The 27345-nt window shown below is 37.3% G+C and overlaps 1 protein-coding gene across 1 annotated transcript in view; it reads right to left on the reverse strand.

Moving 5' to 3' along the window:
• The window catches only part of LOC128661578 (dynein axonemal heavy chain 5-like), a 671317-nt gene that overhangs the window by 482111 nt on the left and 161861 nt on the right, over window positions 1–27345 (reverse strand). Inside the window, 2 exon segments of the mRNA XM_053715820.1 lie at window positions 9005–9133; window positions 10782–10893. Of these exon segments, the coding sequence (XP_053571795.1) occupies window positions 9005–9133; window positions 10782–10893 (241 nt within the window).

Genomic DNA, 27345 nt, shown 5'->3' on the forward strand with positions numbered 1-27345 from the left:
TATATGTGCCCTAAACATAGAGAAACTGCAAATTGTATTAGCATATATTTATGTTTGATGATTTTGTTTGGATACTGTACAATCTCTAATGTCCCAATAAAAATTATGAATGAAAAAAAAAAAAAAAAAGAAATTTGAATAGAATCCTTGACCCTGTTCCTCTACAGGAACTGGAACAATCACTCCCAGGGAAGATAGGTCATTTACGCAGTTTAAGACGGTCTCTCTCTTTACCTGGTTTGCAGGTAACCTTGACAGGATACATCTGCCACTGGGGGGACAAGACTTGAATCCTATTCTGTACTCCTGGGATACTATGTTCACGGCTCAAGGATCTGGTACATTGCATATCCAAGCCTGCCGAAAAAAAGGAAAGCCTGCCCCCAACTTGATCCAAGACTGGATTGGGAGCGGGCCCTTCATGCTGATTTAGAATCAGTGGAAGGCTTCTTGTCTTGCTTCCCCTTATTCCAAGACTGACTGGACCTCCATGAGGTCCTGGATTGCACCAGCTTGGAAGAGGAGAAGGAAGAATTCTGTCCCTTGAAGTTACGAAAGGAATGAAAATTAGAATTCTGGTGACCCTTATGTCTATTCTTCTTGTCCTGAGGTAGGAAAGATCCCTTTCCATCTGTAATTTTCGGATATGATCTTAGTCAGACCAGGACCAAATAAAGTATTTCCCTTACAAGGTAAAGACAGAAGTTTGGACTTGGAAGTTACATCTGCAGACCAAGATTTTAACCACAGAGCTCTGCAAGCTAGAACAGTGAAGCTAGAAATCTTGGCTCCCAGTCCAACCACTTACATGTTGGCATCACAGATAAAAGTATTGGCCAGCTTAAGAGCCTTGATCCTATCCTGGATCTCCTCTATAGTGGTCTCTTCTGAAATCAGGTCAGACAACGCACCAATAAGATGCTGCCCCCGCAACCATAGCAATACTTGCAACTGGTTGCCACTGTAATCCCTGATGTACATCTTTCTTAAGTAAGCCTCACGCTTCTAATCCATGGGATCCTTAAAAGAACAGCTATCCTCAATAGGAATAGTAGTTCTCTTGGCTAGAGTAGAGATAGCTCCCTCTACCGTGGGCACTGTGCGCCACGAGTCACGTATAGAGTCAGCAACAGTAAACATCTTTTTAAAAACAGGGGATGGGAAGAAAGGAATCCCTGGCTTTTCCCATTCCTGAGCTATAATTTCCAACATACGGTCTGGAACTGGAAAAACTTCCACGGATGAAGGAACATCATACATTCTATTAAGTTTACGAGACTTTTTAGGGTTCTCAGCAACAGATGAGTCAGAGTCTTCCAAAGTTGCAAGGACTTCCTTTAAAAGTAACTGGAGGTGTTTCAGTTTAAATCTAAAATTAACCTCCTCTGAATCTGTATAATTCTCCTCTATAAAGTCAGAGTCTGAGATCTCACCCTCAGAAGCTACTGAGGTATCATCTTCATCAGACAATTGAGAGAGATTGACCAACGCAGCCTTAGTGTAGTCAGAACTTTTACCAATAGAAATATTTTTAGATGTACTCTTACGCTTACCAGTAACAGGAAAAGCTGATAAAGCTGCAGACACCAAAGAAGTTATTGGCGCAGCAAAATCTCCTGATAAATTAACACCCCCAAGAGAATATTGAGAGGAACCACAGGGTACTGCATGTAAAATTGCTAAGGCTTGGAACGTTTGAGAAAAAAGCTGAGGCATATCATGAACAACATTATCTTGAGAGACAAATGGCTCAGAAGGGTTTAATTTATCTTTAAACTTTAAAGTCTTAGATAAACATGTGGAACAGAAATGCACAGGAGGAAAAATCTGAGCCTCCAAGCAAAGAAAACATTTTTCAAAAGAAACAGGAGAATCTTGTTCAGGAGAATCTTGTTCTGTGTCCATAATAACAGAATTAATTCCCAATACTAATAATAAATAAATAAATACCAGCTCCCTTACCACAGTACAATATACAGACTGCTACAGAAGTTTTTACTTAACAAAAACTAATTTATTGGATGATTAGAATAAACTAATATGAAAAAAGTTTACACCTCTATAACCTCAGTCTGACTGAGGAGTCTTACCGCACCAGTAATTGAAAGAAGACTCTTCTGTACTAATCAGAAATATCTTCTCCTTCCCCACAGACGATCTGATCCTTTCTGAGGCGATCCGATGCACGAAATAAGTGACCAAATATAGTTTTACACTGTCCCTTGAGGTTAAAATGCAGTTTAATAAAGGATTAATACAATTTAAAATACCCCTTAGTAACCCTTCAGCCATTCTCATGAATCCTAAATCTAAGGGGTAACATAATTAATCCCTTATGTTCCTCAATAAAATACACATACAAGAAAGTGCCTTCATTGCGGCCCAAAAAAAATCCCTGATAAAAGGATAAATTATGTCCCAATTATTGATCCACTTGAGGAATTACCTTCCAAAGTGCTGTCCTTCAGTACCTAGAAGGCAAAAGCACTTACCTGTGGATCCAGCTGCAGGACAGGAACAGCTTCTTAAGTGTGACAGAAACAGGGACCTGTAGAAAAAGAAAACCAACCCTGTAGAAAAAGTAACCAACCCTCGTTTTCTATAAAGGGGTAGCAATGGTGTTAGAATTAAAGCAAAAACCACTTTGCCGCCTACTAACTGCTTAAAGGTACCATTACTCTCACTAAAGAGATTGACATTGACACAGCTTGACCCCAATCCTTGCTTGCAGGGAAAAGTGCCCATTAAAGGATTAAATATCTTCAGACACATCTTGGCACGTTCTCTCAATGATAGAGACAAAGAATGACTAGGGGTTAAGGGTAAGGGAAGGGACACTTAACAGCTCTGCTGGGGTGCTCTTTGCCTCCTCCTGCTGGCCAGGAGTTGAATATCCCACTAGTAATTAGAATGAAATCGTGGACTCTCCATGCCATAGGAAAGAAATATGGTCTCTCTTCAGCCTCAGAGATAAAAGCTGACCTGTGCCTACAGATTGTTAACCCAGCACAGAAATGCTACTAATAGTACTAGAAAAACAAATATATTTTTCTAATAATTTAATTAAATATTTAAGCTTCAGAAGATTTTTTGAGACACAGTTGTATAAAGTCCATATTTTCCCAACCTTAAATGTATGTGATTTTAACTAATATAATTATATTTACTCACTTGCACTTAATTTAACCCACTTTTCACATAAATGCACAAATTATAGTATTTTCTTATGCACTTTTATATCCCTTTAATTAATATTAAAAAAAAATCCATATATGCTAAACTTTAGGAGGTATTTATTACAACAATATTCAAAATATATAAGAATATAAATGTAAATGCCCCTAAATTGTACCTTAATATTGTATTTTATGTTACAGTCATAGTTGGTAAATTTAAAATCAAATATGTAAGCACCACTGCAAGGGCCCCTAACTCATATAAACAAATTCATTCCAGCAGCACAAATCAAACCTTCAGTTTACTTTATTGATGGGCAAAATTTAGTACAAGCAATGTTTTCCACAAAAGGTTGCCTGAACTACTTTCTGCCCACCAGTAGAGTGAATTAAATATTGTAATTGTTTGCTTGAATGTATTGGATGCAGTTAAGGGGATCCCTTATACTTCCTGAACAACTGTCCAATCAAAACACTATCTATTTGGCTACCGTTGAAGCTCTTACTTCCAAATGAACATTTTGTTCTTATAGTGAAATTTGCTCATTCCCACTCTGGCAAGCTGTTTTAGAAAGTGCAGGGCTAAATATATACACCTGCTATTGACAAAATGCATAAAGCCTGACAATGTTGTGAGAGCTTACATACTGTTAAGCATATTTGTCAAGTTTTAGCACATATCTTTCAGGGAGCTTGGCTGCTTCATATTAAAATATTGCCAATAAAACATATACATTGAAAATAATGCAATCAATCTGCAAGTGTTGCATGTAAAAAATCAAGTCTCTGGGGCCGATTTATCAAGGTCCGTAGCCGTAGACCGCTGCTCCATAACTTGTCCGCCTGCTCTGAGGCCGCAAACAGAAATCAGCCCGAACGAATACGACTGGGTTGATTGACGCTCCCTGCTAGCGGCCGCAAATCTACAGAGGCCGGCATTGCACCAGCAGTTCACAAGAACTGCTGGTGCAATGATAAATGCCAATAGCATATGCTGTCGGCATTTATCGATGTGCAGCGGACATGATACGCTACATCATATCATGTCCACTCGCACTATGATAAATATACCGCATTGAATGTAACCATTTAAGTTAAGACCTCAACTATGAGAGACAAAATGTGGAAACAAATCCAGACAATCACATTGTCTGATTTGGAAATAATTTATTTGCATATTATGGTGGAAAATAAGTATTTGGTCACCTACAAACAAGCAAGATTTCTGGCTCTCACAGACCTGAATCTTCTTCTTTAAGAGGCTCCTCTATCCTCCACTCATTATCTGTATTAATGGCACCTGTTTGAACTTGTTATCAGTATAAAAGATACCTGTCCACAACCTCAAACAGTCACACTCCAAACTCCCCTATGGTGAACACAAAAGAGCTGTCGAAGGACACCAGAAACAAAATTGTAGACCTGCACCAGGCTGGGAAGACTGAATCTGCAATAGGCAAGCAGCTTGGTGTGAAGAAATCAACTGTGGGAGCAAAAATTAGAAAATGGAAGGCATACAAGACCACTGATAATCTCCCTCGATCTGGGACTCCACACAAGATCTCACCCCGTGGGGTCAAAATGATCACAAGAACGGTGAGCAAACATCCCAGAACCACATGGGGGGACCTAGTGAATGACCTGCAGAGAGCTGGGACCAATGTAACAAAGGCTACCATCAGTAACACACTACGCCGCCAGGGACTCAGATCCTGCAGTGCCAGACGTGTCCCCCTGCTTAAGCCAGTACATGTCCGGGCCCGTCTGAAGTTTGCTAGAGAGCATTTGGATGATCTAGAAGTGGATTGGGAGAATGTCATATTATGGTCAGATGAAACCAAAGTAGAACTGTTTGGTAGAAACACAACTCGTCGTGTTTGGAGGAGAGAGAATGCTGAGTTGCAACCAAAGAACACCATACCTACTGTGAAGCATGGGGGTGGCAACATCATGCTTTGGGGCTGTTTCTCTGCAAAGGGAACAGGACGACTGATCCATGTACATGAAAGAATGAATGGGGCCATGTATCGTGAGATTTTGAGTGCAAACCTCCTTCCATCAGCAAGGGCATTGAAGTTGAAATGTGGCTGGGTCTTTCAGGATGACAATGATCCCAAACACACGCCCGGGCAACGGAGTGGCTTTGTAAGAAGCATTTCAAGGTCCTGGAGTGGCCTAGCCAGTATCCAGATCTCAACCCCATAGAAAACCTTTGGAGGGAGTTGAAAGTCTGTGTTGCCCAGCAACAGCCCCAAAACATCCCTGCTCTAGAGGAGATCTGCATGCAGGAATGGGCCAACATACCAGCAACAGTGTGTGACAACCTTGTGAAGACTTACAGAAAATGTTTGACCTCTGTCATTGCCAACAAAGGATATATAACAAAGTATTGAGATTAACTTTTGATATTGACCAAATACTTATTTTCCACCATAATTTGCAAATAAATTCCTTCCAAATCAGACAATGTGATTGTCTGGATTTATTTCCACATTTTGTCTCTTATAGTTTAGGTATACCTATGATGAAAATTACAGGCCTCTCTCATCTTCTTAAGTGGGAGAACTTGCACAATTGGTGGCTGACTAAATACTTTTTTGCCCCACTGTATGTGTTTATATGTGTGTGTATATATATATATATATATATATATATATATATATATATATATATTTATATATAAAAGCATATTCAGTGCAGGGTTTTTTTTTTCCAAACACCTAACATCACCTCACTTTAACCCCTTATAACTGCTTGGTGCAGTTTTTTTTTATAAAATTTTTTTAAAAATGCTCATATTTTTATTTTTATTTTAAAGAACTGTCCACTTTATTTGGGGGGGAAACTGGGGCAAATTTTTATCATTAACCAGAGGTCTGACCTCTGGTTTATTGTGCTTAGCGCCACGTGAAACCTCGAGCTCGTGCGAGCATTAACCAGCCACTTGTAATGGCTGGTTACAGTCAATGTTATAATTAACCAGGCTGACCATATTGCCGCTTTAAGAAGGAACACATATGGAAAATACATATGTCAGAGTTTTTATACAAAACATTTCTTTAAACGGCCCTGAAAACAGCCCTGACATATGTATTTTTCATATGTGTCCCTTTTTAAAGCAGCAATATGGTCAGCCTAGTTAATTATAACATTGACTGTTTCCAGAGATGGTATGACTAAGGGGTTGGCAAAAAAAAAATCTGAACTCATTTCATGTCTTCAGTATTTGTGAATATTTTGAACTTGAACTTTTGCAGCATCTCAGCATAGTGACTGCAACATTTTATCACTGACATTCCAACAGTAAATTTAGTGTGGAAGTTTGCATATTTAGGAATTTTGTTAAAGGGATAGAAAGGTCAAAAATGAAATGTGCATGGGTGCATTTCAATTTGAAATAAAAGCATTTTTGCAATATACTTCCATTAGCAAAAAAAAAATGCTTTTAGTTAAAGTTATTACTGTTTTCCAGCAGCATATGCACATATCCATTGAGGGCCTGTGCATCAGTATTCAAACACTATGCATGCTCAGAGAGGTGCCTGTGAAGTTGTAATTTGTGTCATACAAGCTACTGCTGACTCTCTGAGAAGGTGTGGTTTTTACATACTGGTGCATTCCAATGTTCTGCAGATAGCATATGTTCTAAGTATTCCTAAATAGATATTCCTATTATTATCTGTATATATCTATACCTATATATGATCATGTATAGATGTAGGTATAGATATATATTGTACCAAAAAAACATCAGATACACGTATGTAGAAATATGTATTTATGAATAAATAGAACATATTCTTCTATGTGAAGAACATTGGAATGTGAAATATTCATGTTTTCATGTCGGGTTAGTGTACATGTGAATATGCGATCAGATTTGTGTGAGAGTGGGGGGTTCCACTTTTTTTCCCCATTGACTTCTATGGCAGAAGACGTGAACACGCATGCAATATTCTAAGTTCGGCTTTTTGTGTTCTTCGGGTTAGCGTGCAAGAGAAACTCATAATACGAACACAACCTGACGAGCACAAAAAGCTTACTTCTAGCGCTATTAACGCTCAAGCGGGAGCATTAAACAGCGCTCTACTCATAATCTAGCACTAAATAAATGCTAGATAGAATGATGCATTCAAAGAAAAGATTAGTCTGAGAATAACACGTAGATGCATTTTTTTTTTTAAAGTTTCATTAGTTGTTTATATAGTGACAAAATAAGTGTAAGGTTTTAATTTCTATGTAAGGTTACTTTCTCTGCTGTCCAATTAGGGACAGTTATAAATAGGTCACTAGAGTGTGCAGCCAATGGCTGTGTGTTATATAACAGTGTTCTGCACTTCAATTTCTAACAGGAACTAAAATGCTCACAATTTCAGAATGGAATTATAGGAAAAGGGGACAAAATAAATAATGAAAGTATATTGCAGAGGTTTTCTTTTTTTATACATACAATTTAACATTTTATATTACCATATCAAAGTGTTTTTTTCTGAAATTGAGAGATCAGGAAAGGAAATATTTGGGGCATTAGGTCAGTTCAAAATCAATATTGTAGGCTGTTGACTCATCATTAGTTGTTGTGAAGGAGTAAGTGAATAATTGAATAGTTTAAGGGAGCCGCCTTTGAATGTACTGATTTGTGTATGTAATTATTGTATGTGTTTACTTGTTCTGTGTTTGGATCAAGATAAACAAGCTTAATTATTTTTATCATAATATATGGCTCAAAATTGTAAAGCTATAATGTTTATACTTAAATGGTGCCAAGGATGAAATGAACACATTAATGTTTTCACAATGTTGTTGTTGTCAAATTAAAAAGAAAAATCCAAAATTAACCTCTTAAGGACATATGACGGAATTTTTCCGTCATAAAACAATTGAGCAAACTGAAAGCTGTGTCCTTAAAGGGTTAAAGGCAGCTATAGGCCAATCAGATTTGTTTGCATGTGGGAGTTTAATTAATTAAGGGTGATCTTTTATACAGTAAATATCCACAATTAAGATCTACACTGCAAAAGATCTGCATACAAAATAAATCTTTTATAAGTGTTTGACATTTTGGTAGCAACCTATGCATTGTTTTATAGTCCTGGGACATATTCATTAAAAATATGTGTATCTTATTTCCTTTGCTGTGGTCAATTAGGGACAGATATAAATGTTTGATCAAGCTGAGAAGAATATTGCAAAAGGTCAGAAATTTGGATGCTGCATGTTGCAGGGAGCAATGAAAAAACATAATTCTGAGAGAAAAATGGCATAAAAATTAGGCATGATAAATCATAAAGGAACCTTACATTACAGAAGGGGGTTGAAAGGGGTGCAATATGCCCCCACCCTGGAATGTTGTTCTTTATAGCTAAGCACAAGCACCCAGTTGATTTACTTTTTATGTAAATGAGCTGTCATTTTTAAAATGATGTGCAGCACATGCACACATCATTAATACTTTATTGTGCCTCCCAGAACCTCGTTAATGGCCGACCACACAGCTTATTTTACTGACAAACCAGCTTAAATATAAGCCATTATTGAGCTAAATTCAGGTAATAATATTTTTTTCCAATGTTTGCTGAGCAAATTATCATCAAATCAGTTAATGTTAAACTAGTCAAAGCACAAATGAATTGCATAATTAAAGTAACATTTATAAATAACAGAAAACTTTATAATTTTACAAAGTATTAAACTACCTCACCTGGCTACAAAAGTTTCTGTGTGGAACATATTTATTAATTTTTTTCCTCACCTCCATAATTACGAAGTTTTTTTTTTTACTTTTTAAATAATATTGATAACCTTGTTTATTTGGTTTTGCAATTTACCTCAATATCTTCTTTGTACTTGAGTAATGAAGCTTCCATGATATTCTTCAGAGAGAATGTTTCCGACTCTACGTCAAAACTGTGGCCGGTTAATTGTGAAATTCTCTCCCAGTGTCTTTTCATCATTGCCTAAAAAACATAAAAGGTAATAAGCACTAATAAATCAATTACTTAATCATAGAGGCATTATGGGTATAGTAAACAATAACATTTTAGCTTGCAAAATAATGCTAGCTGGTTATTTTTAAATATTGTTTCTTCTCTGCTGGTCTAAATAAATAACACAAAATAAATCTTAACCACTAATAAATTAATGGCTGCCACTCTTTAATTATTCGAGAGGTTGTTTGGTGTGATTTCTTTGCAAGATCGATTTTGTCGTAGTTACTTCTCTTCAAACAAAATATTCATATTATGTTCTTACTTTGCACATTTTTTTGTACTCAAAAGAGATTGTGTAACATTTAACTGTACTTTACTGACCTAAGGGCTTGATTACAAATGTTTTTCCACAAACAATATTGTGTTTTCATGATTCGTTTTAATTGCGCTTATATTACAAGTTGAGTGAAATCAGGATTTACGCTGCAATTATTTTGTAAATTGTATAAAAAATAAAGTTCAAAAAGGCTCAAAGATATGGGGGTTTCAGGTATATATTTATATATATTTATATATATAGTATATATATATATATATATATATATATATATATATATAGTATATACTGTATATAGGTACAGATATATATTGTACCAAAATACCATCAGATAAATGTAGAAATATGTATTTATGAATAAATAGAACTTACTTTCAACTCATAATACGAGTGCACAAAAATCTTACTTCTAGGGCAGTTAATCTAGCCCAAAATAAATTCTAGATAAAATAATCTATTCAAAGCAAATATTTTATTGAGAGTATTATGTAAATTTTTTTTTTTTTATTATTATATTAGTTGTTTACATATTGAAAAATTAAGTGTAAAAGTTTATTTTCTATAAAGTACTTTATTTTCTATAAAGTAATGAGTGCCGCCATGTTTCCCCCATATCTATACATTCTGCTAAAAACTGGAAATAAAACATAGTGCATTAACAAAACTGTGTGGACTATAGGATTGTTAGGTAAATATCTAACAGGGTTTCCACGCAGTATCGTTTTCACATTCTCTTTTGTTGCCTGTTTTATACCTGTTGCTAATTGCCCTCAGAAGAAGAGATCAATAGGGGAAACCACATGTTCCAACATGACAGCGCCCATTATTTACAGAAATGTAACAAAATAAATAATGAAAGTATATTGCAGAGTTTTTTATACTACAGAAAATGAAATATTTTATATTGCAATCTCAGTGTTTAATGCCCCTCCCCAACACAAGAAGAGCAGGTCTCCTTATCTTATATATTATATATATTTTCCAATATATTTAATGCTACTGTACCCAGCAAAGTATATATAATTTTACATGTAAAGCTACTGTACTCTGGCATGTAGCTGATAAGAGTTCCTTGTATTTCAAGTACTGGGGGCTTCTGCTGCTGCCTTTTGCATACATGGCGTTTCTATAACCAGTAATTAATTTTTCAGCAACAAATACAGTTTCAACAGGTAAAATCAGCTATTTTAAATGGAAACATAAAGGTAAATGAGCTATGTGTGAACAATTTGTCATTTTTTTAAACATTTGAAAATTAGAGAGCAGTAACATAAAAAATTTACAAATAATAACAATGCTTTAAAACATTTATACATTAAGCAAAAGAGCTGAACTTACTTTATTGGCCATCATTGCAAGCAAAGGGCAGCTCTCGCTGAAATCATCAATTTTTTGTTTTAGGTCATTAAACGCTTGCCATTCTTTTAGAGCTTTTGGTAACTTGCGAATTCTGAAAATACAACACAAAGGATTGAAACTGGCACTATGGTACAGTGTAATAGAGAAAGAATGGGCTTGCCAATATAAAACAGGACCGGTGCTCCCCTTAATAAATATGGTACTCAGCTTGTCATTTTTCCAAAATAATCTAAGCATTGATAAAGGCCAGTTCATAGGCCGAAACGCGTTTGTTATTATTTTGTACTGTGTGGAATACCCCTGGCACTTGAAGTCAATGCCTGCAGTTATCGTCCAGGAAACAGGGGGGTATTTCCACAGTTTTTATAGTGGTGGTTGTTTTTGGTAAGCAGGTATACCTACTATTTTTACTTACACTTATTAAAGGTTAAGTTTATACCTATATACTGTATATTTAATTGAGAAAGAGTGCTAGATAAACCCTTTTCGTTTTCCCTAGTTCTTTCTGGGGGTGAATTCTGAAAATAACAATAAATACTTATTTTTGTGAAACGTTGATTTGTTTTTTGTTTATAAAAAAATATACATGTGATCTTAACATTTGACACTTTAAGGGACATAATACTCAAAGAGCATGTTTAAAGGGACAGTCAACACCAGAATTTTTGTTGTTTTAAAAGATAGATAATCCCTTAATTACCAATTCCACAGTTTTGCATAACCAATACAGTTATAATTATACATGTTTTACCTCTGTAATTACCTTGTATCTAAGCCAAAGCAGACTGCCCCCTTATTTCAGTTCTTTTGATAGACTTGCATTTTAGCCAATCAGAGCTGTCACCATGGTACATTCACATGAATGAGCTCAATGTTATCTATATGAAACACGTGAACTAATGCCCTCTAGTGGTGAAAAACTATCAAAATGCATTTAGATTAGAGGCGGCCTTCAAGGTCTAAGAAATTAGCATATGAACCTCCTAGGTTTAGCTTTTAACTAAGAATACAAAGAGAACAAAGCAAAAATAATGATAAAAGTAAATTGGAAAGTTGTTTACATGCCCTATTTGAAAAATGAAAGGTTTTTTTGGACTTGACTGTCCCTTTAAAAAAGTATTTCAGAGCTTTGTTTGTTGAAAAACAGATATTACTAACTCAACTCCTTTTTCTGTGAGATAAGTACATGTAATGACTATGGAGAGTTTTTGGTTTAGTGTGATATCATCTGCACCATAGGGTGTCATCTACAACTGGGTTTCTCAACCAGTTGCACACATACTACTGGAGATACAAGGACCATAGGCAAGGGATATGCAGAAGAGCCAGAGTTTTCACAAGCACAAAGGCCCTAACACTTAGGTAAATAGGTGGTTGCCAAAAACCTTGCATGGCGCCTCTGCTGTGCACTCTGTATTACTGCAGGCGAGTTAACAGAAAGGCATAGGAAGATCTGCTCTCTGCCCCTTACGTTATATCAGTCCCTGATGTATCTGGGGCTACATGTCTCAACATTCAGTGCTACCGGAGGAGGTGTGTGGTTGGGAGTTATATTGTGTGCCCTGTATGTGTAAATGCTGCCATCTCCTAAGCTTGCAGTCAAGTAATTGGTCAATTTAGACAGTAGATAGAGGTGCAATTGAGAGGTGAGAACAAGCCACCTGATATATGGAGAGAAGCATAGGGCACATGGTATGCTGCTTAGGGGAGCTCAAGAAAATGATGCTGATAATGGGGTTTTTTAAGTTCACTATCTCCCTCTCTTTAATTCTATCCACTTCTCCCTCTTTCTCCCCCCCCTCCACCCAGCCCCCCTTCTCTTATGTCACTGTTCCTCTATATCTCTATTAACACTCTTTTACACTCTCTCCTCTCTCTTCATGCCTCTCTCTTCAGTCTTTATTTTTACTCTCTCCCTTCTCTCTCTCTGCCAATTTTTCTTTTCTCAGTACTCATTTCTCTTCACTCTCTCCCCTTTCTTTCTCTCTGTTTCTTCTTTCTTTTCTCCGTCTACTTCTCATTATCCACTCTACTCTAATCACTTTCTGTTCTGTCTCTACTTTCTCTTTTCTCTCCTTTTTCTGAAATCCATCTTCTCTCCTTTTCCATTTTCTCTTTTTACACTCTCTCTACACTGTCTCCTCCACCCTTTTATTTTGATTAACTCTCTCTTCTTTCTCTCCACCTGTCTCTTTACTGCCTCCCTTCTCTTTCCATTCTCTCCTTTTCCTCCTTTTCTCTCCACTCTCTTCTTCTTTCACTCTCAACTGCTCCCTTTTTTTCTCTATCTATTCTATGTTCACACTTCCCTATTTCCCTTTTCTCTATTTTTATACACTCCACCTCTTTTTCTCTCTACTTTTTATTCTTTCCTTCCTTGTAACATCTCTTTGCCTCCTTTCACTCTCCAAAGTATAATCTCTCTCCAAACAAGAGAATGTTTGATTATCTGGCCAATAGAAAGTAATGACGCTCTCTGGGAAACTGAAGCTGACGAATTTAAATAAAAGACATGAAAAGTGCAATCTAATTTGTTAAAGATACACATAAATATACAAAGTATGAGCTTAATTTGTTAACGTTACACAGAAACTGTGAAGGCATAATCAGAATTTGTAAATTCACAATCCTAAATACACTGCTGTATACAAAATAAAATACACAATAGGAAGTGCAAAGATTGAATGTAGTAAAATTTTATCTGAAGTGTAAAGTGATATAAAATAGAAAGCGCAAAGTGTAAATGCAGCAGAACTGTCATGTCATGCAATGCTATATTGCACTGGGCTTGTCTCTCCTTCACATACAGAAATACAGGGAACAGTCCTTGGAGAAGTAAAGCAAAATCTGCCCTTCGAAAATTTTACTAGGGATCTCACAGTGCTGGAGGATCATTTTAGAATATCTCACCTGAGCAGAGAGGTTTTGAATATCAGAGCCCTAGTAAGCTTATAAAATGTTATGCAGTTCCCATAATGGGACATTTTGCCTACATGACCAACATAATATTAGACCACTTTGAAACTAAATATATCTAAACTTCCACTAACTTATTTAAATATATAAAAAGTACTAATATTCTCTATGAATCTGAAGAGCATATATTCTGAAACAATATTAAAAAGGGGAATTTTCAGAATTTAATATATATAGGGTCAGATTATGAGTGGAGCGCTATTCATCACTTTTGCTCTTGCGCTAACTGTGCTAGAAGTAAACTTTTGTGCACGTTGGATTGTACTTGTATTACAAGTTGAAAGTAAAAAAAGATAACACCTAACACCCCACTCGTGTGCTAACCCAAACACATTCTCAAATGCATTAACCCAACATAAAAATATGAATATTTAACATTCCAATGTTCTTCACATAGAAGAATATGTTCTATCCTATATAATAATTGGCCAAGTATGTTTGTCAGATGCAGTCATGTGCAGTAGAGACTGCACGTGACAAACATACCTGGCCTTCAGCTGCAGAGTAGTGCGCACTGCGGAAGCTGCCTGGTGGGGGCGTGACCGGCGCCGGGCGTGCCGTGATGGGGGCATGGCTGGCGGGCGTGGCAGGCATGATAAGGGGCGTGGCCGGCGGGCGTGATGAGGGGCGTGGCCTCGCTGGAGCGCGCGGGAAGGGAGTGGCCGGCGGGAGAGACCAAAACAGAGGAAGGAAGGAAAGAAAGAAAGCGAGCAGAAGAGGGGTGAAGAGCAAAAGAGGGAGAGAGAGCGCAAAAGAGTGGGAGAGAAAGAGGGTGGAGAGAGAGCTCAAAAGAGAGGGGGGAGAGAGAGAGCTTAAAAGAGAGGGGGGAGAGAGAGCTTAAAAGAGAGGTGGGAGAGAGAGTGCAAAAGAGGGAGAGAGAGAGAGTGCAAAAGAGAGGTGGAGAGAGCGCAAGAGAGGGGGAAAGCGCAAAAGAGGGGGAGAGAGAGCGCACAAAAGAGGGGGAGAGAGCTCAAAAGAGGGGGAGAGAGAGAGCTCAAAAGAGAGGGGGAGAGAGAGCGCAAAAGAGAGGAGGGAGAGTTTAAAAGAGAGCACAAAAGAGGGGGGAGAGAGCGCAAAAGAGAAGGGGGAGACAGAGTGCAAAAGATGGAGAGAAAGAGCGCAAAAAAGAGGGGGAGAGAGCGCAAGGGGGAGAAAGCACAAAAGAGAGGGGGAGAGAGCGCAAAAAAGAGGGGAGAGAGCGCAAAAAAGAGGGGGGAGAGAGCGCAAAAGAGTGGGGGGAGAGAGCGCAAAAGAGTGGGGGGAGAGAGAGCTCAAAAGAGAGGGGGGAGAGAGAGCTCAAAAGAGAGGAGGGGAGAGAGAGTTTAAAAGAGAGGGGGGAGAGAGAGTGCACAAAAGAGGGGGAGAGAGAGTGCAAAAGAGAGGGGGAGAGTGCGCAAAAGAGAAGGGGGAGAGAGCGCAAAAGAGGGGAAGAGAGAGTGCAAAAGAGAGGGAGAGAGAGAGAGCAAAAGAGAGGGGAAGAGAGAGCAAAAGAGAGGGGGGAGAGAGAGCAAAAGAGAGGGGGAGAGAGAGCAAAAGAGGGGGGGGGAGAGAGAGCGCAAAAGAGGGGGGAGAGAGAGAGCAAAAGAGGGGGGAGAGAGAGAGCAAAAGAGAGGGGAGAGAGCAAAATAGGGGAGAGAGAGAGCAAAAGAGGGCGAGAGAGAGCAAGAGGGGGAGAGGGCAGATGAGGGGGGGGAAGAGAGAGAGCGAGCAAAAGAGGTGGGAGAGAGAGAGAGCAAAAGAGGGGGGAGAGAGAGCACGAGGGGGGAGAGAGAGCAAAAAAGGGGAGAGAGAGAGAGCATAAGAGGGGGGAGAGTGCAAAATAAGGGGGAGAGAGAGAACTCAAAAGAGAGGGGGGGAGAGAGAGAGCAAAAGAGGGCGAGAGAGAGCAAGAGGGGGAGAGGGCAGATGAGGGGGGGGAAGAGAGAGAGCGAGCAAAAGAGGTGGGAGAGAGAGAGAGCAAAAGAGGGGGGAGAGAGAGCACGAGGGGGAGAGAGAGCAAAAAAGGGGAGAGAGAGAGAGCATAAGAGGGGGGAGAGTGCAAAATAAGGGGGAGAGAGAGAACTCAAAAGAGAGGGGGGGAGAGAGAGAGCGCAAAAGAGAGGGGGGGAGAGAGAGAGCGCAAAAGAGAGGGGGGAGAGAGAGGGAGCAAGGGTTGGAACCGCGGTACCTAAAAAATTGGCCCGTGTACACAGGCTTTAGGACTAGTTTATTCATAAATGTATATTTCTACATATATCTGATGGTATTGTGGTACAATATATATCTATATGATATATACAGGTATAGATATATACAGATATTGTATAATATATATGTATACCTATATATGTGTACGATTATATACAGGTAAAGATATATACATATATATGGGAATATCTATTAAGAAATACATGCTTTTTCATGTTTTCATCTACTTGACAGCAAAGGCCTCCAATGCACTTATAAATATTTCTATATATATGTACATATGTATTTATTTTTTTATATGTGTATATAGTATGTCTGTAAATACATATATACACATATAAATACATAAATACATATGTACATATATAAATATATATATATATATATATATGTTTTAGATATGTACAGTAATGTGCAGAAATCTTAGTCCACCATTAGATGGATGAATTAGTTGTTTTAGCAATGGTATAATGACCATATATAATTATGTCACAGTCTTTTTATTAGAATACAACCAGAAAATACAGGATATTTGTATGCAGTATTAATAAACTGGAAAAAAAACAGAAAAAAAAACAGTTGAGCAATAACAGGAACCTGGCTCTCATAAACCTAAGAGGAATGGAACCCTAATTAATGTCATTGCTAACTACTGTATTTGTCCTACTATTTCATGTCAAAATAACTGCTGTGAAAAAGGTCTATTACACCAGGTTTGTGCACAGAATTTGACAAACATAAAATCATACCTTTGCATCACCAAGGCCACTCTCAAAGGGAAATCAGCAAACAAACTGGATATGCAAGATGTGGTATTCATGGTGTTATTAAGATATTTGAAGAATCAGGAGAGGTCAAGGACAAAAAAAGGACTCGACAAAGAAAACTTTTAAAATCTGATGAGAAGTTTCTCAGAACTTGTTCTTTGAAAGACCGGAAGAAGTGCAGCAAGGGCCTGGCTCAGCATCTGGCAGCTTTATCAGGATGCCTAGTTGACCCTGCTACAGTCCGAAGAAGCTTAATCAGGAATGTTCTTTGTGGAAGGGTAGCAACCACTTTTTCAGAAGGGGAACAGGGTGAAAAGGCTAAGATATGCTAAAGCTCACAAAGATTGGAATGAAGATCAGTGGAAAAGAGTATTATGGAGTGACAAATCCAAGTTTGAAATTTTTGGGTCCAATCGTGAACAATATGTGAGAAGAAGAGTTGGAGAGAGATGGAAGAATGAGTGCTTGTGGCCTTCAGTGAAACATAATAGGGGGTCTGTCCTGGATTGGGGCTGCATTTTTACCATGAATGCTGAAAAGTACAGACAGGTTTTAATTCATCATGCCATTCGTCTGATTGGGAATGGTTTTATTTTTCAGCATGATAACGATCCCAAGCACACTGTTAATGCAGTGAAATCATATTTGGAGAGAAAAACAGCTGATAAAACACTGACAGTCGTGGACTTGCCTCCACAGTCCAGACCTGAATATTATAGAGGCAGTATGGGATCACCTGGACAGATAAATAAATAAAAGACCACCTAAATCTAAGAAGAAGAAGAACTCTGGGAAGTGTTGAAAGAAGCCTGGTATAACATACCAGGAGATTACTTCAGAAAACTTCAGGACAGTCTCCCCAAAAGAGTTCAAGATGTGCTTAGTGCCAAGGGAGGTGACACTAAATACTGACTTTTGCCTGAAGAAGCCATTTTGTTCTGAAAATTGTGTTTTTTTACATTTTGTGTACATATTTCCTCTAGTTTCTGTTTGTATCTTAATAAAGAGACTAAAAAATAAATATGAATGGTCATTAAAACTTTGCTAAAACAACAAATCTCATGGAGGCCTAAGACTTTTGCACAGTACTGTATATGTATATATCTCTATGTTAAAACCCTTTGTCTGCCTTTATTTTTCAAACACCTGAGATCTCATATATTTTAGCTATTATAACATTTTTGTGCAATATTTGTTTAAGAATATTTTTTATTCAATGGCGCTATTATGATTGTAACTGTACTTTGTAATGTATTTTTATGTATTTTGTGACACTTTTCTTATTTTACAAAACAGTTAACCATTGCTCTGATGTCACGGTATCATTCTAGCGTAAATTGCGATTGTGCTCACAAATTCGCATTTACTTTCAACTTGTAATATGAGCACAATTTAACTTGTGTGTAAAAAAAACCCAAAAAAAAACAATATCACTCGCACACAAACGATAGCGCTCCTTTTGTAATCTGGCCCATAGCGTGTACGCATTTGAAGTATTATTTATTATTTAGTTTTTTCTGTCCATTCGTGTATCTGTCATGAAGACCCCTGGGCATAAACAACTATTGTGTTGTCAGAAATTGATAAGTATGTGCATTTGTAACACAATATGCAGTTATAGAAAACCCTAGCTCAAGAACAATCAAAATTAAAATGTATTTGGAAAAGAAGTTTATAAAATATTGCTTAGCTACACCAGCTGTGTCTCTATATGTGGGCTGTGCACGCAGTGAAACTATCAGTCACTTTTGCTTCAGGAGCCACTTGAATGTCAAGGACACTCTGGATTACAAAGTATTAACTTTATTCCAAAAACAATTGTTATATGGCCTTCATTTATTTAATAATGTGCCGCTTCATTATACACAGATTTTAACACAATAAAGGGTAGAATGCCTGGCAACACCAAGCATGGAAAGGCCTTGCATCATTTTTTTTTGGGGTCATGGTGCACATTTTCTGAATCCAGCATTGACGTTTGTTTTAAGCCTGTGTGCCAGAGAAATCATTTGGTGTTCACTTGCTATATACTTTTCAGAATGAATGGCTAAACTTTGAAATGCATTTAGCTAATGGAAAGTTTGGACTTAATGTTTTTTTATTTTTGAGCAGTTAGCAGTGACTTTCCCCTGGATAAATATTTAGAACCATTTACATTTTTTAACTAACTGGCCATAGGCACTGCTGATGAGCCAACGGCTTTGTAAATGCTTTTGCACATGAATTACTGCACAGGGGATCATTTTATGAATTGGATATTTTGAGTAAGGCCAATAATGTGAATTCATGTGTGCTAATGAACAGCCATTTAAACAAAATAAAAATAACTGTACAGACCTTCACAGAGATTATCCACAATAAATAAACAGTTACACAACATGAAAATAAGGTAAAAATTTGCTAGGCAAAAAATAAAAATAACACTTACTTTGATGTGAAAAAAGAAACAATAATTATAATCTACAAAACTCAAAAAAAAAAATCTCCTTTGTTCAAGTTGTATACCAAGATTATATTTATAACAAAAAAATACAGAAGTATTCTAGACATTGGACACGTTAAAGAAAGGTGTTGGTATTAAGACAAGAAAATAGAAAACCCCAATTATCATGGACTCTTAATGAAGAAAAGTTCTATAAATGAATTTCAATCTTAACAAGAATCATTAAAAAGGTGGAAGATAAATATAGATTACTAATGCAATGAAAATATGTTTCAAGTAAATGCAAGACTAAAAATACAATTTAGCATAATATATTACAAAAGTATGTAAATTATTTGGAAGCCCTGCAGTTGGTCTTTGAACTTGAAAGCGATATGGATGTCCATTTCTGAGTTCTATGATTTTTAACTTTATGATTTGGAGAGGTGCTGGCTTTGTCCAAAAGTTGTTGTTTTTTTTACTTCTCTGCTTCAGTAAAGGACAGTATATGTCCTAAAACATGTCAAGTGATTTATTTTTTATTTTTTACATTTTATTTTTCACCCTAGCAAACCCGCCTCAAACCAAAGATACCAGCTATTGCCCAATAATCATGGTGTACTGGGGTACAGTGTATATGGTATTGAGATAATTTTTATGAGTGTATTTTACACAAGTTTGTAATAACCTTCATAAAAACACAGCCTACTCTGATTTATGATATATCTTGCAGACTAGTATCAATATAAGTATTTATGTTCTCCAATCTTTGGAAAGGGAGGTTTACTGGCACAATGACTGCTCAAAATCAGTTCTCTGAACTTTCAATCATTTTTCAGACACCAAACACCTTCTTACATTTAGTCATCAATCAGCAAGCGTTACCCAGGTGCTGAACCAAATATGGGCCATCTCCTAAGCTTACATTCCTGCTTTTCAAATAAAGATACTAAGGCCTAGATTTGGAGTTTGGCGTTAGCCGTGAAAACCAGCGTTAGAGGCTCCTAACGCTGGTTTTAGGCTACCTCCGGTATTTGGAGTCACTCAAAATAGGGTCTAACGCTCACTTTTCAGCCGCGACTTTTCCATACCGCAGATCCCCTTACGTCAATTGCGTATCCTATCTTTTCAATGGGATTTTTCTAACTCCGGTATTTAGAGTCGTGTCTGAAGTGAGCGTTAGACATCTAACGACAAAACTCCAGCTGCAGGAAAAAAGTCAGTAGTTAAGAGCTTTCTGGGCTAACGCCGGTTCATAAAGCTCTTAACTACTGTACTCTAAAGTACACTAACACCCATAAACTACCTATGTACCCCTAAACCGAGGTCCCCCCATATCGCCGCCACTCGATTAAATTTTTTTAACCCCTAATCTGCCGACCGCCACCTACGTTATACTTATGTACCCCTAATCTGCTACCCCTAACACCGCCGACCCCTATATTATATTTATTAACCCCTAATCTGCCCCACTCAACGTCGCCTCCACCTGCCTACACTTATTAACCCCTAATCTGCCGAGCGGACCGCACCGCTACTATAATAAAGTTATTAACCCCTAATCCGCCTCACTAACCCTATAATAAATAGTATTAACCCCTAATCTGCCCTCCCTAACATCGCCGACACCTAACTTCAATTATTAACCCCTAATCTGCCGACCGGAGCTCACCGCTATTCTAATAAATGTATTAACCCCTAAAGCTAAGTCTAACCCTAACACTAACACCCCCCTAAGTTAAATATAATTTTATTCTAACTAAATAAATTAACTCTTATTAAATAAATTATTCCTATTTAAAGCTAAATACTTACCTGTAAAATAAATCCTAATATAGCTACAATATAAATTATAATTACATTGTAGCTATTTTAGGATTAATATTTATTTTACAGGCAACTTTGTAATTATTTTAACCAGGTACAATAGCTATTAAATAGTTAAGAACTATTTAATAGTTACCTAGTTAAAATAATTACAAAATTACCTGTAAAATAAATCCTAACCTAAGTTACAATTAAGCCTAACACTATACTATCATTAAATTAATTAAATGAAATACCTACAATTACCTACAATTAAACCTAACACTACACTATCAATACATTAATTAAATACAATACCTACAAATAAATACATTTAAATAAACTAACTAAAGTACAAAAAATAAAAAAGAACTAAGTTACAAAAAATAAAAAAATATTTACAAACATAAGAAAAATATTACAACAATTTTAAACTAATTACACCTACTCTAAGCCCCCTAATAAAATAACAAAGCCCCCCAAAATAAAAAAAATGCCCTACCCTATTCTAAATTACTAAAGTTCAAAGCTCTTTTACCTTACCAGCCCTGAACAGGGCCCTTTGCAGGGCATGCCCCAAGAAGTTCAGCTCTTTTGCCTGTAATAAAAAACATACAATACCCCCCCCCAACATTACAACCCACCACCCACATACCCCTAATCTAACCCAAACCCCCCTTAAATAAACCTAACACTAAGCCCCTGAAGATCTTCCTACCTTGTCTTCACCCTGCCAGGTTCACCGATCGGTCCAGAAGAGCTCCTCCGATGTCCTGATCCAAGCCCAAGCGGAGGGCTGAAGAGGTCCATGATCCGGCTGAAGTCATCATCCAAGCGGGAGCTGAAGAGGTCCATGATCCGGCTGAAGTCTTCATCCAAGCTGGGCAGAAGAGGTCTTCCATCCGATTGAAGTCTTCATCCAAGCGGGATCTTCTATGGTCATCCATCCGGAGCGGAGCGGCAGGATCCTGAAGACCTCCGACGCGGAACATCCATCCTGGCCGACGACTGAACGACGAATGACGGTTCCTTTAAATGACGTCATCCAAGATGGCGTCCCTCGAATTCCGATTGGCTGATAGGATTCTATCAGCCAATCAGAATTAAGGTAGGAATATTCTGATTGGCTGATGAAATCAGCCAATCAGAATCAAGTTAAATCCGATTGGCTGTTGAACCGGTTCACATCCAAAAGAACAGAGGATGCCCAAACGATCACACCTGCATACACCGCTATCAAACGGTCAAGGGCTTGTTACTCTACCATACGCAGCAGAGGTACGTCATCAATGAGGGAGGAGCAATCCAATGCAGCCCCGTAGAGGAATCCTTAGACAGTAGTGGGTAAGCAGGCCGAAATTCAAAAAGTCGCCAAGGATGAAATGTATAAAAATTAACTTTTATTTGAAGAATCCATAAAAACAGGAAACAATAGATCCCAGGGGGGGAAACAGATGATACGAGAGGGGTAAGCAACAGGCTTACGCGTTTCGGCCAAGAAGGGCCGTAGTCATAGCCTAATAGTTACAAATCTGAACTCCCATTTTAAAAGGATTAAGATAATCTGATTGGCTAATACAGATACACCCCTCTCTTAGTTTAAAGAAAACATAATTTATGTAAGAACTTACCTGATAAATTCATTTCTTTCATATTAGCAAGAGTCCATGAGCTAGTGACGTGTGGGATATACATTCCTACCAGGAGGGGCAAAGTTTCCCAAACCTCAAAATGCCTATAAATACACCCCTCACCACACCCACAAATCAGTTTAACGAATAGCCAAGAAGTGGGGTGATAAGAAAAAAGTGTGAAAGCATAAAAAACAAGGAATTGGAATAATTGTGCTTTATACAAAAAAATCATAACCACCACAAAAAAGGGTGGGCCTCATGGACTCTTGCTAATATGAAAGAAATGAATTTATCAGGTAAGTTCTTACATAAATTATGTTTTCTTTCATGTAATTAGCAAGAGTCCATGAGCTAGTGACGTATGGGATAATGACTACCCAAGATGTGGATCTTCCACGCAAGAGTCACTAGACAGGGAGGGATAAAAAAAAGACAGCCAATTCCGCTGAAAAATAATCCACACCCAAAATAAAGTTTAAATCTTATAATGAAGAAAACTGAAATTATAAGCAGAAGAATCAAACTGAAACAGCTGCCTGAAGTATTTTTCTACCAAAAACTGCTTCATAAGAAGAATACACATCAAAATGGTAGAATTTAGTAAAAGTATGCAAAGAAGACCAAGTTGCTGCTTTGCAAATCTGATCAATCGAAGCTTCATTCCTAAACGCCCAGGAAGTAGAAACTGACCTAGTAGAATGAGCTGTAATCCTTTGAGGCGGAGATTTACCCGACTCGACATAAGCATGATGAATTAAAGATTTCAACCAAGATACCAAAGAAATGGCAGAGGCCTTCTGACCTTTCCTAGAACCACAAAAGATAACAAATAGACTAGAAGTCTTTCGGAAATTCTTAGTAGCTTCAACATAATATTTCAAAGCTCTAACTACATCCAAAGAATGCAATGATCTCTCCTTAGAATTCTTAGGATTAGGACATAATGAAGGAACCACAAATTCTCTACTAATGTTGTTAGAATTCACAACCTTAGGTAAAAATTTAAAAGAAGTTCGCAACACAGCCTTATCCTGATGGAAAATCAGAAAAGGAGATTCACAAGAAAGAGCAGATAATTCAGAAACTCTTCTAGCAGAAGAGATGGCCAAAAGAAAACAAAACATTCCAAGAAAGTAATTTAATGTCCAGTGAATGCATAGGTTCAATCGGAAGAGCTTGAAGAGCCCCCAGAACCAAATTCAAACTCCAAGGAGGAGAAATTGACTTAATAACAGGTTTTATACGAACCAAAGCTTGTACAAAACAATGAATATCCGGAAGAATAGCAATCCTTCTGTGAAAAAGAATAGAAAGAGCAGAGATTTGTCCTTTCAAGGAACTTGCAGACAAACCTTTATCCAAACTATCCTGAAGAAACTGAAAAATTCTCGGAATTCTAAAAGAATACCAGGAAAAATGATGAGAAAGACACCAAGAAATGTAAGTCTTTCAGGCTCAATAATATATCTTCCTAGATACAGATCTACGAGCCTGTAACATAGTATTAATCACAGAGTCAGAGAAACCTATTTGACTAAGAATCAAGCGTTCAATCTCCATACCTTTAAATTTAAGGATTTGAGATCCTGATGGTAAAAAAGGACCTTGTGACAGAAGGTCTGGTCTTGAAAATGCATCCACTGCTTCCGCCTGAGGATCCCTGGATCTGGACAGATACCTGGGAAGTTTCTTGTTTAGATGAGAAGCCATCAGATCTATTTCTGAAAGTCCCCACATTTGAACAATCTGAAGAAACACCTCTGGGTGAAGAGACCACTCGCCCGGATGTAACGTTTGGCGACTGAGATAATCCGCTTTCCAATTGTCAATACCTGGGATATGAACCGCAGAGATTAGACAGGAGCTGGATTCCGCCCATACCAGTATTCGAGGTACTTCTTTCATAGCCAGAGGACTGTGAGTCCCTCCTTGATGATTGATATATGCCACAGTTGTGACATTGTCTGTCTGAAAACAAATGAACGATTCTCTCTTTAGAAGAGGCCATGACTGAAGACCTTCTGAAAAATGCACGGAGTTCCAAAATATTGATTGGTAATCTCACCTCCTGAGATTTCCCAAACCCCTTGTGCTGTCAGAAACCCCCATACAGCTCCCCAACCTGTCAGACTTGCATCTGTTGAGATCACAGTCCAGGTTGGAAGAAAAAAAGAAGCCCCCTGAACTAAACGATGGTGGTCTGTACCACGTCAGAGGGTGTCGAACAATCAGTTTTAAAGATATTAAATGAGATAGCTTTGTATAATCCCGGCACCACTGGTTCAGCATAAAGAGCTGAAGAGGTCGCATGTGAAAATGAGCAAAGGGGAACACGTCCAATGCAGCAGTCATAAGAACCTAGAATTTCCATGCATAAGGCTACCGAAGGGAATGATTGAGACTGAAGGTTTCGATAAGCTGAAACCAATTTCAGACGTCTCCTGTCCAACAGAGACAGAGTCATGGACACTGAATCTATCCGAAAATCTAAAAAAGGTTACTCTTGTCTGAGGAATCAACAAACTTTTTGGTTAATTGATCCTCCAACCATGTTCTTGAAGAAACAACACTCATAAAAAGCTGGAAAGGATCTTTACATTGAAAATGAGTAAAGGGAATTGAATCCAATGCTGTTAAAACTTCTATGCATATATAGCAACTGAAGGAAATAATAGAGACTAAGGTACCGACAGACGGAACCCAATACAAATTGTCCCTTGTCTGATAGAGACAAAGATAGTGACATAAACCATCTGGAAACCTAAAAAAAGGTGACCCTTGCGTGAGGAATCAAGAGCTTTTGAAAAAAGATCCTCTAACTATGTCCTGAAGAGCAAGTGAAACATATGAGAATCCGCATCCTCAGGAAATAATCTGAATGAAAACAGAAAAATTAAGAATACGCATTTATTGTATCTAAAGAAAACAAATAATGCTATCAATGACAACAAAAAGGCAAAATAGTTTGAATAAAACTCCAAAACCCAGTTCCTAGAAAAGGAACTGGAATAAAAACCCCAGAAGATTCCAGGTCTGAGCAGCGCTTGAACCCCATGGGTACCCAGCCCAGCCTCAACAGTATCCAAAATATATAGGACAGAAACACACTGAAAGAAAGTGTTAGCCTTACTGGAATAAAATCAAAGAAATTTGGACAAAATAGAACCAAATAAATTTCAAAGAAGTCTTAACCTGCCCCTTACCAGCCAAGCTGGAATACGGCACGTGCATCGCAACATTAGGGAGCTAATTTCGAACCCCAATTAAAAACATGTTACTTGGAAAGAACTCAGGATTCGTTCCTTAATAAGAACAACCAAACTAGTATAAGCTTAAAGTTTTAGTCTTAGAACTCAATCTTGAAGCCCATAGTAACAGTTAAGAATTGAATCCAATTATAATTGATTATCTTAGAACAAAAGAAATATGGATTTTTTTATTTTTTTTAAATCACAGAATTCTTCTAGCTAAAATAGCTAAAGACATAGATTAACCCTCATTTGCGAATATATTCAATAAAATGAAGACACAAATGAAATCATTAGCATGATAGTCCAGTTTAAAGGACCAGTCAAAACAGAGGACTTGCAAAATGCAAAACAACAAGACAAATGAAACGGCACCTAGTCTAGTAAATGTTGTCCCTTAACAATGCTAAAATAAATCATGATCTGATACTTGATCTTAAAGTAAACAGAAAAAATGAAGCAATTGCAATATCACAGGACCAAGAAAAGTACCTGAAACTAAATAATTTTCCAAAAATAAGATACAACTATATAAAGGAAAATAAATACTATTTTGCTATAAAAACAATAGCATAATTAGTAGGAGTAGAGATAGCTCCAATAAATTGGAGAACCCTCCAAATTGAATTTAACTGCTGACAAAGAATATAGTTTAAAAATAAAAGAAAATTCTCAGCCTATTCCATTCCCTAGTATGGGGAATTGGAAAGAAAACCTCTGAAATCACAGAAGAAATAAAAAGGCAGAAAAAGTGTCAGCTAGTCTTAAAGAACTAGTTACCTTAATATCCAAAATAATCAACACCTCTTCAACAACGAACAAATGTACTTTAATAATAAAAAAATTATATAAAAAAGTAGATTTGTTAGTGTCAATATCTGATGAAGAGAATTTCTGAAAGAGAAAAAAACATCATCAGAGAAGGATAAATCAGTATGTTGTTGGTCATTTGAAACTTCAATAATTAAAAAAGAAGTGAAAAAGACCTAAAAATCGTATTAGAAGGCACAAAGTCAGACATAGCCTTAATCAGAAAAAATATTTCTTATAAATCTTCTAAACATTTCTTGCACTTAAGAATGGAAATGTATAAAGAATAAATACTAATGGAATCTGCATGTAAAAGTATATCATAATAACTTATTACAAACCATAGCTAAAGATAAACATTTATAACATTTAAAATAAATGAACTTAGCTTTGGTAGAACTGAAACATTTAAGCATTTTTCCAGAAGTGGCTTCTAACTCAGGGACAAACGGAGACATCTTGCAATATGTAATAGAAAAAAAAACATATGAAACAAAATTGATCATATTCCTTAAATGACAGTTTCAGGAATGGGAAAAAATGCCAGTGAACAAGCTTCTAGCAACCAGAAGCAATAAATAATGAGACTTAAATAATGTGAAGACAATAGTGACGCCCATATTTTTTAGCGCCAAAAAAGACGCCCACATTATTTGGCGCCTAAATGTTTTTGGCGCCAAAAATGAAGCCACA

Source organism: Bombina bombina, chromosome 5, assembly GCF_027579735.1.
Source record: "Bombina bombina isolate aBomBom1 chromosome 5, aBomBom1.pri, whole genome shotgun sequence".
Taxonomy (NCBI): domain Eukaryota; kingdom Metazoa; phylum Chordata; class Amphibia; order Anura; family Bombinatoridae; genus Bombina; species Bombina bombina.